Below are 13,332 nucleotides of genomic sequence, written 5' to 3'. Positions count from 1 at the left end.
CGCTTGTTGAGTATTTAGTCCAAGATGAAGCTGCAGGATCTTCTGGGTGTAGTTTAATTGCCTAATTTCCAGTCTTTGAAAGTGGATTAGAAATTGAGGCTGCACAACAAGGATGTGAACTGTAGGTCCAAAAACTGAGAGCAGTAAAAAAAAAAAAAAAAACGGGGCGGGGGGAATGTGAATACTTTACACCTAAGGAAAGGATTCAAAACAATAGAGTTTTGGGTTGAAAGCCTGAAGAGATGACCAGGTTTTACTGCTAATGGCTGCAGAAATGACATAAAGGGTTTCTGTATGATTCTTTGAAAATATTTAAGCATTTTTTCTCCTTTCTTTAGTCACTTTTAGTGATTTTATAATAGAAAAGAATTACATGATGGTGAATTTTACTTTGTAAATGCAATATTTTCTTATTCATTTGATCCAGTACCTGTTTGGGAGATCCTTTTGATTATCTTTCTTTTATAAAACTACTAAAAAGAACTATAACATGCCATTATTGTATATCAGGCAGTATTGATTAGTGGTAGTGTATTGCTCTTTGTGCTTATCTCTAAATTCAGTTAAAGCATCAAGACTCCTGGTGGCTTCTGGTTATTTGCTTAAATCTCATGGATTGTGAGTATGCATGTGCAGACAGTTGTCCTGTTCTGAGCTATCATTTCATCAGCTGAAACAATATATGAAAATATCAGATTGTGTAACACTTGAGCGCCTTCCTTGACCACCTACCTTCACAAGTTCTACAAGCCTTATAAATGCAATTACTTACAAATGACTGCATCCCTTCTTCACATGGGCCTCTCAGAAAATGGAATCGTTTTAGCTTTTTACTTTTAACTTTTTAACTTTGTACTGATTCAGCAAACCCAGACATAGAGCTAAGGTCAAATTGATGCGCTTTCAAAATAAAAGTCTTACAAGTGTAAACTAAACTAGGACAGCAGCAGGTGACACAGCAGTCACTACAGCCTTTGCATTTATTAAGCGGTTGTACCACTTAATGAATTCGACTTCATTCACATCTTTTCTTTTTTTTCTTTTTCAGAATTCTTTTTTCTCAGAATTCTGACTTTTTTCCCTCAGAATTCAGGAAAAGAAGAAAAAAAAGGACGTGCCCACTTTTTTCCCCCAGTGGCCCTAATCCTCTTCCGTAGTTACAACACTAAATTTCACCATTTCCAAGATTTTTTTAAAGATTAATCCAAGCCTGTGTGCAACTTTTCAAGCATTTGTTTTGTTTTTTAACAAACCTTGCTTCATCTAATGTATTGAGTTTGCCGATCAAGTATTGCACTTTTATTTTGAAGTAGTGGTGCTCTTCTGTGACGTCACTTCCATAACAGTGCTGTGCATCGTCTATAGTCTCCCTCCTGAAATTCAGGGACTTCAACTCCGCTGCATCCTTCAAACGTTGTGCCGCAAAGAAGTGCGTAGTTTTACCAAGTGAGAACCACGGCCGTGTGAATGTTGTGCACACTTTGGGTAAGCTTCATCCTGTTTGCGGGCTCCTTTTTGACGTCGCTTTGCCGTTGAAGTAGCTGTTTGTAACGACTTCACATCGCCATGTTTAGGTGGAAAGTAGTAAATGCAAACCCTCGATTAGGTTTTTCTTCCGCTGGACCACTTTTAGCACTGCTGCCGTGTTAAATACATGGATGGCATCCTTTTAGTAATAGTAATTGGACTGTGTTTTTTTCCAGATAGCTCAGTGAATTATTGTGATGCACTTCAGTGTTCAGAAGCATTTGGTGCAGTCAAAATAATCGCCATCTGCTGGTCAAAATGCTTTGTTTGGAAAGGACTGTCCAAAAGGTTTCACTTTTATTCAGTAAAGCTGTTTTAACTAATTATTGTTGAATTTGCTCATTTTTTTTAAAGAGTCTGTATCCTTTCGTTTAAGTGCCGTGGTAGACAAAAAATACCCCCAGTTTGTCCTTTTGTCAAAGGAACACCTGGTTTGTTTTTCTCCTGGTTAACGGCCCCACTTTCACTGAAGTGTAGCTCACAAACACATGCCCACAGTGTTTGTGAGATGGTGTCTAACAGGGCTGCATGTTTTTATCGTTCTTTAAGGAAGAGCTAAAGAATCAATACATTTATTATTTTTCAAATAAGCTTTTCATTTTTCATGCAGGGCTACAGTGTATCCACACGATCTCTTTGCTACTTGGATGACAGCAAAGGGACCAGAGCAGGTACCAGACATGCTGGATATGCTGATGTTGGGCAGAGTAAGTAGCCAGAGTAAGTACACTGAAGTTTCACACACAGATCATCGTCTTTTTCTCTGAATTTGTTCATACAGTACAAACGAATTTCGAAGTGCCTTAGACTGCGATAGCAGTAAACGCATATCTTCAAGCTGAACGATACTAAAAGTATACGATCTTTCATTCCCATTTTTTTAATTTTATTTTTTTTATTTTTTTTATTTAAATTAATGATCATAACGATTAGAAACAAAAATATTCAAAACAAAAACATCTAAAATATTGTAGGGTTTTGGATAACTTTTTACTTTCTTTTCGTCAACACAAAAAAAAGACAAAACAGGACAAAAAGAAGTTTCTGATATATCCTGCAAAATAGTGCAGAAGTATAATACAGCCCCTTGAAATAAATTATAAATAAAAATATGTTTAGGAGGGACCAAATGTAATTTTTTTTGTGCACAGCTTCCACTTGGAAACTGCACCTTTAGACAATGTGTTTTGTTGTGTAGAGAAATGGGGAGGTTGCAGAATGAAGCATGAAAGCCTTTTGATTTTTAAGGATTCTGACTCGGTAACATGCACATTAGTATAGCACAATTGGCTGGTGTGCATATTTCATATTTTTGCTGCACCTAGCTCAAGGTAAAAAAAAAACATTTCTACCATCTGCTTTTGGTATTCCAGCCAATTACAGTAGCTTGTCAAGAAATGAAACATGCACCAGAGATGAAAAGCTCTCAAACTAACAAGGCTGTGAACACTTGGACTGATTCTTATGTAGCAGATTTCTACTTGAGGAATTAAAGCACTTAATATAACCATCTGCCACCAGATGGCACATCGTTGTTGAGAAACACCATAAATATGATAATCTAGGCATCATCTGTTTGTCAAAACTATTAGAATGAAATCGCGAATACAAGCATCAGAAATTAGCTTTGTCTGATGGGCGCTCCCGTAGTCATAGGGTGAGGAGTTGAGTCATTTGAGAGGGGTTAACACGTCAATTGCCTACTCCTCCACATCGAAAAGAGACAGCTAAAGCTCCTGGGTGCACCTCCTGGTTGCTGCTGGGCACATCCTACCAGGAGGATTGTTTCTTGGTTTTAGACTAGTCAGTTAATTTAACTTTTTTCTTCATTTAATTAACTAAGAAATGAGTCGCCTACATCCTAATGTAGGTCGGGGGTTCGAATCCGCTGAACGGGTACCCTGAGGTACTCCTGAGCAAGGTACCGTCCCTACACACTGCTCCCCGGTGCGCCTGCTTAGTGGCTACCCACTGCTTCACTGAGTGAATGGGTCAAGTGCAGAGAGTAATTTCCCCGCGGGGATCAATAAAGTATCCATTATTATTATTATTAATTCACACACACTCATATCCTGATGAATGGATCAGACAGCAACTTGAGGTTTAGTATCTTGCCCAAGACTACTTAGGCAATTAGACTGGAGATTGGAGCAGGCAGAGATTGAACCATCAAGGTTATGATTGGTCTACAGCCACCACAATGTACAATGAAGTCATGTAAATATTCAAAAAGTCTGCATGCAGGGATTCTTATTTAATAGGTTTGTTATGCCTAAAGAGTACACGCAATGTCATTTCTGAGTGCAAAAAACTCCACTGCATTGCTTATTTGATGTTATCAAATACCCAAGAGTTATAGAAATTTAAAAAAAAAACCCTAGAGTTGCTGCTTGAACTTAATAAATAAAACTTAATGAAAAGCTCTAAAAATTGTGCATTACATCATAACAACTTTGCTTATTTGTAATTTTTTTTTTTTTTTTTGAGGGGGGGTTGCAAAAGCAAAATGAAAGTCTTCATGCTAAAAACCATTAATAATGATATTAAAATATAATTACATTACTTCATGATATTAAAAAAAATTGGGGGCTGCTTTTGGGAATTATTTTGTGACGTAACTGGGGTTGGGCAATGTGGCTAAAAGCCATTATTGCTGAATTTCTAGGTAATAATTCAAGATCAGAATCCTCAGTTTGCCCACCAATTTAGTTTAACGTATGTGATCATGTTATGAATGGCTGTGGCCCTGAACTCAGTCCCTATTAACAAATAGGCCAAAGCTTCGGACTACAATTGGTTACAAGTGTCTGTCCCACTTTGGCCGTCTCATCATGGCCTCTTACTGTTATCATAGCCAGTAAGAGTCCAAAAGTCCGATCTGCACTGGTATAAATCAGATAATATAATTAAAATGTAAAATTTCACAAATAAATATTCTTAGCTCAGGGTCAAGTTTCAAAACAGCAGCCCTATGTCTAGTATGAGAACAGATAATATGCTCAAAGATAAAGGTAAAAGATGGAAAAAAATAAAGAAATATTTAGGGAAGCTGGCAGCGTAAGCATGTTTGTTTCACATGTAGACCAGTGCCAAAGTTAATGGAGCTCTGATTCAGTAGGACTACCGTACTGTTAAAATACTATCGATATGTGCGTTTTTGTTTTTTTGTTTTTGTCCTGCACACTGTTGTACACTGTGGCTTGCAATGTACTGAGCTAGCTGTAGTCTTGCAGTATGTCTGTGCCCCGGTATCAAAACCCAAAGCTTACAAAATTATAATGAAGTGGGTAGAATAAAGTGCACTATTATTTTTCTCGGCTGTTATAGTGTGAAAATTGGTACATTTAGACTGAGTTAATGAGTTATGGTTCATATATAATGTATACTATTTTTGTTTCCACACAGGAATAGGGGGCGCAAAGATACGAAAATGGAACTGAAGATGGAGGACACCAACCCAAATAGACTGAAGGACAGCAAAAGGATGGATGCCAACACTGTCTGGCAATGGCGGATTATGCACGTAAAAAAATACTCAAGAAGCCCCGAACCATTCCATTACAGCAATAAAATTGGATTAGATTTTAATGTTGGATCCACGGCACAGAAACTGGATTTACAATTACTGACAAACGGGGTCATGCTTGAAATCTGTGACTTTGCTAAAATGGTTACAAAGGGTAAAAGCCACTTTATCATGAACATTCTGGAGAACAATTTTGATCTTGGTTTGGAAAATGAGCAACAACGGATTCATTTTAGAGCTCAGATTTCACACAAGCTCAAGGACCTGATGAGGAGGCCTCCTAAAGAAAAACTTGACATTGCTGCTCTTTTTGGTTCTTCTTTTGTGCCAGTGTGTGCCAGAAGCATCAAAAAAGAACAGAATGTGGGAGCCGATTGCCAGTATTTCGGTTTCCAGCTGAAGAAAGAAGATAATGGTAGACATACAAGCAAAATTCCTTGCTCACAAACATCTGAAAAAAAGATTGACCGACTACATGCTGATGTCAGCGATGATGAAGAGGAAATTGAGTGCTTAGGGGCGCAGTTAAAAGAAGAAATCAGAGGAGATGTTCTCCCATTTTCATACCCTTACTGTGAAGAAATTGGTTTGCGCTTTGAAAGTGGTGCAAAACAAAGCCTTGATCCAGGTTTATTGACAAATGGTATGATGGTAGAACTGGTAGACTTTACTAGAGTACTGATTGCATCCTACAGCTCTATTATTCTCAGTGTCCTGAAGCATAATTTTGAACTTGACCTTCAAAATCAACAGGACAAAAAGCAAGTTTTGTTCAGCGTGTCCCAACTGTTGAAAAGGAGAAAAAAACTTAAGAGCACTGGTACTAAAATAAGTCCACATTTTAAGAATGAGCCGTTTTCCTTTGAGACAAATCCCTTTAAAAGAGCTCCCACACAGCTGACTATGGAAGAACTTCTATACGAGAGCTTGAAGAAAAGAAGAAAATACAATTCAAAAGCAAATATGCAAAATGAATGTGACATGGAAGAAGAGACAATGGAAACGGAAAGTAACATGTGGAAGCTGCGTGCTAACCGTGTGAAACAAATCCTGCTGGTACTAGACAAAGAGTACTGTACATTCTTCAGGCCCAATAAAGCAAATTTGGAATTCAATATTGGGTTTGGGCCCAAGAAAAACTTGAGTGGTGACTATCTGACCAATTCTGTTCTGTATAAAGTTGCTCGATTTGCCTTGGCAATGAATTCATCCCAGCAGGAATTCATCATGGAGATTCTTGAGAAGAACTTTGACTTAGGCCTGAAGAACAAGTCTTATAAACCTACCTTTGCATGTGAACTCATGAGTAGAGTAAGACAGCTTCAGAAATGCGAGGTTCCGGTCAAATTCTCTAAAGAAGTTTTTGAACTTCCTCGTCCTGTTCCATCATTCAGAATGACATCTCAGAGAATGGACATTGTTAGCCCAGACCTCAGCAGCAGATCGAATGTGAAGGAATCTGATATGGCTCCTTCAAATTCTCCTGACTCACAAGCTGAAACTAAACTAAGTCCAAATGATGTAACTACAACTGATTTACCAGTCCATCTACATGAAACTGAACCCAAGCCACATACTGAAACCAAACCTGAAATAAAGTCAGAGAAAAATGTCCATCCTTATCACTTCTGCAAGGAGATTGGTCTGAAACTTCATGTCAGCTGCAGTCAACAAAAACACAAACTTGACATCAGCAAACTGACCAAAGGAGCAATGATGGAAGTAACAAACTTTGCTGAAAAGTTGTGTGGAACATTTGAGCAGATTTGTCTGGATGTTCTCAGACACAACTTTGAGCTTGATTTGCAAAGTGTCGATTCAGAACTTGCAAGAAATATTCTTGCACACATTCCGGCTGCAAATGAAGAAAGAAATCTTGTGACCCGTGTAACCCATGGGAAATCGAAGCACCCGAAAAGAGATTACCCAATTCTCCCGACACTGAATTGCCAGAATAACCCAAATACAGAAGCATGTAGAGCTGATTCTACTGAGGAAAATGTACACAAAGATGTAAGCAGTACCACTGACACTGAACAACAAGATGACCTCAACTCAGCGCTGTGGAAATTGAGACGTATTCAAATTCAGCACATCCTCTCAGTACCTCATGGAGAACACTGCCCACTTTATTCTTACTCTAGATGTAAGAAATTGGGCATCGACTTTAATGTAGGATCTGGAATAAAACTAAATCTTGACCCAAAGTTACTTACCAATGGCATCATGGTTGAAGTTAACACGTTTGCCGAAGCAATGTTGTCATCTACAAAAGATTTCATCACAGCAATCCTGGAGTACAACTTTGATTTAAATTTGAACAGCGAGGCAAGTCGCAATGCCTTTGGAAAGAAGCTTATGCGAAACTCTGGAGCAATGAAGACAAAGAAACTAGCTGCATCTCAGAAGAAAATACTTTTTCAACTGCCTGACTCAAAATCTGTAGATGAATATACTCCATATTGCCCCAAATGTTATCAAGACAGAATTAAGCGTCATCAAGATAAATCGCAGTCTGGTCGCGTCCCTGAGCAGCCCCAAACTGGGTCAGATGTTTGTGCTGATGCAAAGGCAGAAAGTACTCAAAATGATCGAACCTCTATTTCTGCAGCAACAAGAAAGACTATAATGAGCTGTTACCCCTCATGCAGGAAAATGGGTTTAAGACTCCGCGTGAGTAAAGCACACCGTAAACGTAAACTCGAAACACGTGCTTTGACCTGGGGTGTTATGTGTGAGGTTTATTCTTTTGCCAGGAAACTGAGTGGAACAAAGCATAAACTTGTCAATGATATTCTTGAGCACAACTTCAACTTGGACAAACAGACTCTAGACCTCAATCCTTCAATGTTGTTCTGTAGAGTACAGCCACGAGAAGGAGAGCATGCCTGGTTCAATGATGTTTTTGTTATTCAGGCACCTCGCAAATGTCCTGTTATTGGGGTTAAAAGGGAAGGACAATCCACCACGCAGACAAATGAATGGAAAGAAACGATCAGAAAAAGACAGCTGGACATGCAGGCAAAGAAGAAAAGGGCCATGGTGTCAAGTGATTATGCCAATGATAGTGTAGGAAGGATTGGATTTGATGAAATGGGTTTGAGTCTAGACGAAACAGTTGGAGTGGACTATTGCTACATGTGTCCTATAGAAGCAGACACACTCACAGATTCAGAAAACAGCGGGAATGAGGATGACATAGAAAACCCAACATCATCTTGCATCTCTGCTCCTTTCCATACCACCACTGATAGTTCCTTCAGTTCAGCAATCGTAGACACAGATATGGACCTGCCATCTCCAAGTCAGCCAGATGAAAGTGGGCTGCTAGAATATGAAGAGGAGGAAGAGATTCCAACAGATGTACCAAATGAATTTGACATGAAAGAAGAGGAAAAGGAAATGGAGAGTAACATGTGGAAGCTGCGTACTCACCGTGTGAAACAAATCCTTCTAGTCCTAGACAAAGAGTACTGTCCATTCTTCAGGCCCAAGAAAGTTAACCTAGAATTCAATATTGGGTTTAGACCCAAGAAAAATTTGAGTGCTGACTGTCTGACCAATTCTGTTCTGTATAAAGTTGCTCGGTTTGCCTTGGCAATGAGTTCATCCCAGCAGGAATTCATCATGGAGATTCTTGAGAAGAACTTTGCATTAGACCTAGAGAGCAATAGCCACAGATACACCATTGCATGTGAACTGATGAATAAAATAAGACAGCTTCAGGAATATGAAGATCCAGTCAAATTCTCAAAAGAGGTATTTAAACTCCCCGATTCCATGTTTTCAATAGGCACAAGATACCAGAGCATGGACAGCAGCATATCAAGATTGGATGAGTCTGATGTTGAACCCTCACATCCCCCTGATTCAGATGGTGAAACTAGACCAGACCCACATGTGTCAACTATACCAGGTTTACCAGCTGGTCCACCGAAAACAATATCCGAGGAAAGTGTGAACCTGTATCCCTTCTCCAAGGAGATTGGTCTGAAGTTGCATGTAAGCTGCAGTCAACAGAAAAACAAACTTGATGTCAACAAACTGACCAAAGGAGCAATGATGGAAGTGACAAACTTTGCTGAAAAGTTGTGTGGGACATTTGAGCAGATTTGTCTGGACGTTCTCAGACACAACTTTGAGCTTGATTTGCAAAACGTCAATTCTGAACTTGCTAGACATATTCTTGCACAAATTCCTGTTGCAAATGATCATAGAAATGTGGCAACCTGGGTTGCCCAAGCAAAGCAAAAGAACACACGAAGAGATTATCCAATAGTCATGAAACTGAATTGCCAATACAAGCCAGATGCAGAAATATGTAGTGCTGCATCTACTCGAACAGTCAAGCACCAAAATGTAAGCACTTCCTCTGACAAGCAACAAAATGACCTAAATTCAGTTCTATGGAGATTGCGTATCAATCAAATTCAACGCATCCTCTCAGTGCCTCATGGAGAACATTGCCCACTGTATTCTTACTCCAGGTGTAAGAAATTGGATATGGATTTTAATGTCGGATTTGGAGTAAAGCAAAATCTGGACCCAAAGTTATTGACCAACGGCGTCATGGTTGAAGTTAACACATTTGCCGAAGCAATGCTGTCATCCACAAAAGACTTCATCATGGAGATCCTGGAGTATAATTTTGATCTAAATTTGAACAGTGAGCTATCTCACATTGCCTTCGCAGAGCAGCTCATGCAAACCATTACAACACTGAAGTCAAAAAAATTCAGCCTGCCTCAAAAGAAAAAGCTTTTTAAACTCCCTCTGTCAGTTTTCTTTGAGGAATATACTCCAGATTGCCCCAAATGTCATCAAGATAAAAATGGCAAGCTTGTCCAGGATGAATCTCACTCTGGTAATGTGCTTTGCCATCCTCTTGCCGTGACCAGCGTCATCTCTACTAACGCAAGCAGCACGGTAAAAAAGCCTCCAGATGATCAAACCTCTTTTTCTGCATCAGTAGAAACAATATTGAACACTTACCCTCTCTGCAAGAAAATAGGTTTAAGCCTATGTGTGGACAAAGCTCACCCAAAACTTAAACTCGACACATGTGTTTTGACGTGGGAGGTCATGTGCGAGGTGTATTCTTTTGCCAGGAAACTGTGCGGGACAAAGCACAAGCTTGTCAATGATGTTCTTGAGCACAACTTCAGCTTGGACAAGCAGAGTCTAGACATGAATCCTTCAGTGCAGTTCTACAGAGTGAATCCACATGATGGAGAGCCCGCCTGGTTCAGCGAAGTTTTCATTATTCAGCCACCTCGCACATTTCAAGTCATTGAGAGTGCAGAAGAAGAGCTTCCCACTGTGCAGAGAAATGAATGGAAGGAAACGGTTCGAAAAAGACAACTGGAAATGCAAGCAAAGAAGGAAAAAGCCATGCTGTTAAGTAATACTCTGAGTGCTGTGACATTAACAAAGAATAAGCAGAAAAATCTCTATCCTATTTGCAAGAAAATAGGTCTGGACCTTGATGTTTCATCAAAATCAGCGGACAAAAAAAAGCTGAACTTGAAGTTACTGACATCATCGGTGCTGTTGGAAATACAGAAATTTGCAGCAACGAAAAGGAACCAGTATTTCCCAGCTATTTTGTTTGACATCCTAGACTATAACTTTGAGATTAGCTCACAGCATCACAGGCGCTGGGAATTTTCAATCGCTGCTGCAACCAAATTCCATTCGATGATCAGACAGTATCGAAATACTGGAATAGAAAAGATCTTCAAGTTACCATTTCTGTCTGGACCCAAACTCCCACAGAGCTTAACACAAAATCTGCAAAATAATAAAAGTGCTCATAGAGTGGATGGAAACCAATGTGTGCAGCCAGCAACATATCATGCAATCCAAATGCAGCCAGTGACAATAATGCAGATGAATGTCAACCCTATGAACATCCCTACGATTACCTCCATTTTTACACCTATGATTACCTCTGTAATCAACCCTATGGTTACCCCTGTGATTAACCCAACAATTACCCCAATTTTTACACCTCCAGTTACCGTCATTAATACCCCTACAATTGCCCCCATGAGCACCTCTACACTTACCCCCATGAATACCCCTACGATTACCTCCACCAGTACCACCACAACTGTAGGTTGTGACGGTTTTCTTCCAGGAAACCTCCAAATTAAAGAGGAGGAAGATGATCCACGTTATGGCAATATGCCATCACTGGATGTTGAAACAAACCATCACCAAGGTAATGATGATGTAAGAACTGACTTAAACACTGAGGCTGCCAAGAATTTAGTCCCAGGTCATCCTGCAGGCTCCCTTGGGCATACCGCATGTCCAACCTCTGAAAGCAATAATGGAAGCAAGTCATCACAGCCCTCTGATGGATGTGTGCAAACTGCATCTCTAAGTAGTGAGACTGTCATAAAAACCGAGTCAGACACTGAGGGATACATGGATTACTACATGGTAACTGTAGGTCAGGACACAGAGATAAAAGAGGAGCAGGAACATGTGCCAGCTGGAAGTGCAGAAAGTGAAGTGGATGTTAAACAGGAATGTGAGTGTTAATGGAAAAAAAATGTCTTTTGTATAGACCATTAAGTTTGAATAATGTTGCCTTAATCCCTGTGAAAAGCTTTTTGTTGTTGATGGAGAAGGAGAGTTCAATCTTTTTTCTTTCTTTTCTTTTTTTTTTTTTTTTTTTTTAAAGCGATCTCAATCTATACAAATATAGTAGAGCTATGGGTTAAAAGCCTGAAAAGATGGCTCATATTGACCAAAAGCTTTCAGGGCAAATGTCTGCAGCATGGAACCACATGTGTTATTTCCCTTCTGTAGCAGCCTTTTAGTACTCTAATTTATAACAAAGAATTTGGATGTTGAACTTCATAGATGTTGTTTCCTTTTTTTCCCTTTTCTTCTTTCTTTTTATCCATTGAGGTATCCTGGACTGTTTGTAAAATGTTTATCATTCTCTTGCTTTTTGTTTTATATATTTTACTCTTTTTTTTTCTTTTTTTTACATATGTATGTATTTCACTTTATAAATGAGCAAACATAGAAATACGTCATTGTGTAAATATGTATATACAAACGTTTTTCAGATAATTTTCCAGAATGGCAACAATAATGTAAATTACTAAAACTGATCCTGCAACACAAATAAATGTATGTATTCATATTTGAGGTAATATACACATTGATAGCTCACTGTATGTACATTTTGTATAAAGGTTTGAAAGCTCGAACCTGTCATATCGTCATGGTGTGTTTTATTTATATATATATATATGTGTGTAAATATTACAGTGGCGAGCAAATTTTTTAGCTCGCTAACCAATGTAAGGTGTTTGTGATTAATACTTGTATTCCCAACCAAAAAAATTGTCTTGGTGTTTAAATGTTATGCTTGATCAGTTTCTTACTGAAGTCCAGTGTGCCTAATTAACAACAATATAATATTTACTTTTAAACAAGTTTTTGTCAGGTTTCCTGAATATTTGGGTTTTCTTGTGTATGTGTCTAACATTTGCTAAGTATTGCATATTTAATTGTAGCTGAAATTTTCATATTAGAGGCTTAAAGATTAGACTTGGTGTATGATTTTGATGTAATGCCAAAATTGGGCCGTTGGTGGTGCTCAATACTAACATAATTTACTCCTTTTGTGGACCTTATATATTCTACAAACCATATAACCATTAAAAGAAAAACGAGTAAAAGACTTTTTCTACATGGCTTTAGGGATTTTAAAAAGGAATTCTATCCCCAGTTCACTAAAATAAAAAATTCAAAAAGACAAATCACTAAATTGTCTTTTGGGGTGCCACTCTGTTATGTTTTGTATAAGTTGTTTGTAGATTTTGATTATTACTAATATAAGTGGCTGAAAATCCAACATACAGGTGACAAATGAAAGAAAAAAGTGATTTGTGAGCAAGACACAAATGTCTACTGCAAGACAAAATCAGTGTGAAGGACTGGTATAGATAACAACTTTCAGGCTTATGTGCAGCCTTGTGACCTATTACAGATTAATATGAGAAGTGGAGCTGCACAAAAATTCTAATGGAATCTTTGGATAATGGTTTAGTAGAAGGTGGGGGGCTGGAGTATTTAGACATTTTACTTAAGTAAAGGTAATAAAGTATATAAAAATATAAAGCAAGAGCAGAAAACTGCATAACATAGGCATACTTAAATTTTCCCCTCAAAATTCCCTTATTCTGGGACGCTACTGGAGGGATGCTCATCGTTGTTCCTAAAGAAATTCCCTGGCCTAATGCTTGACTTCATTA

General features: G+C 38.5%; 1 protein-coding gene across 2 annotated transcripts; it reads left to right on the top strand.

The window, feature by feature from the left end:
• Positions 1–1,329: 1,329 nt before the first annotated feature.
• LOC113006658 (uncharacterized) lies at positions 1,330–11,690 on the top strand. 2 transcript variants are annotated; one of them, XM_026142742.1, is made up of 3 exons: positions 1,330–1,485; positions 2,138–2,234; positions 4,933–11,690. In XM_026142742.1, exon 3 carries the CDS (start codon positions 4,958–4,960, stop codon positions 11,600–11,602), a length of 6,645 nt encoding a protein of 2,214 aa, XP_025998527.1. In that variant the 5' UTR covers positions 1,330–1,485; positions 2,138–2,234; positions 4,933–4,957; the 3' UTR covers positions 11,603–11,690. The 2 variants fall into 2 exon arrangements, with proteins under 2 accessions (XP_025998527.1, XP_025998526.1); XM_026142741.1 differs by having other exon boundaries at positions 2,138–2,247.
• Positions 11,691–13,332: the final 1,642 nt, after the last annotated feature.

This window comes from Astatotilapia calliptera, chromosome 15 (assembly GCF_900246225.1).
Source record: "Astatotilapia calliptera chromosome 15, fAstCal1.2, whole genome shotgun sequence".
NCBI lineage: Eukaryota > Metazoa > Chordata > Actinopteri > Cichliformes > Cichlidae > Astatotilapia > Astatotilapia calliptera.
The sequence above is the reverse complement of the archived record's forward strand: the minus strand, read 5'-3'. Positions and strand labels throughout refer to the sequence as shown.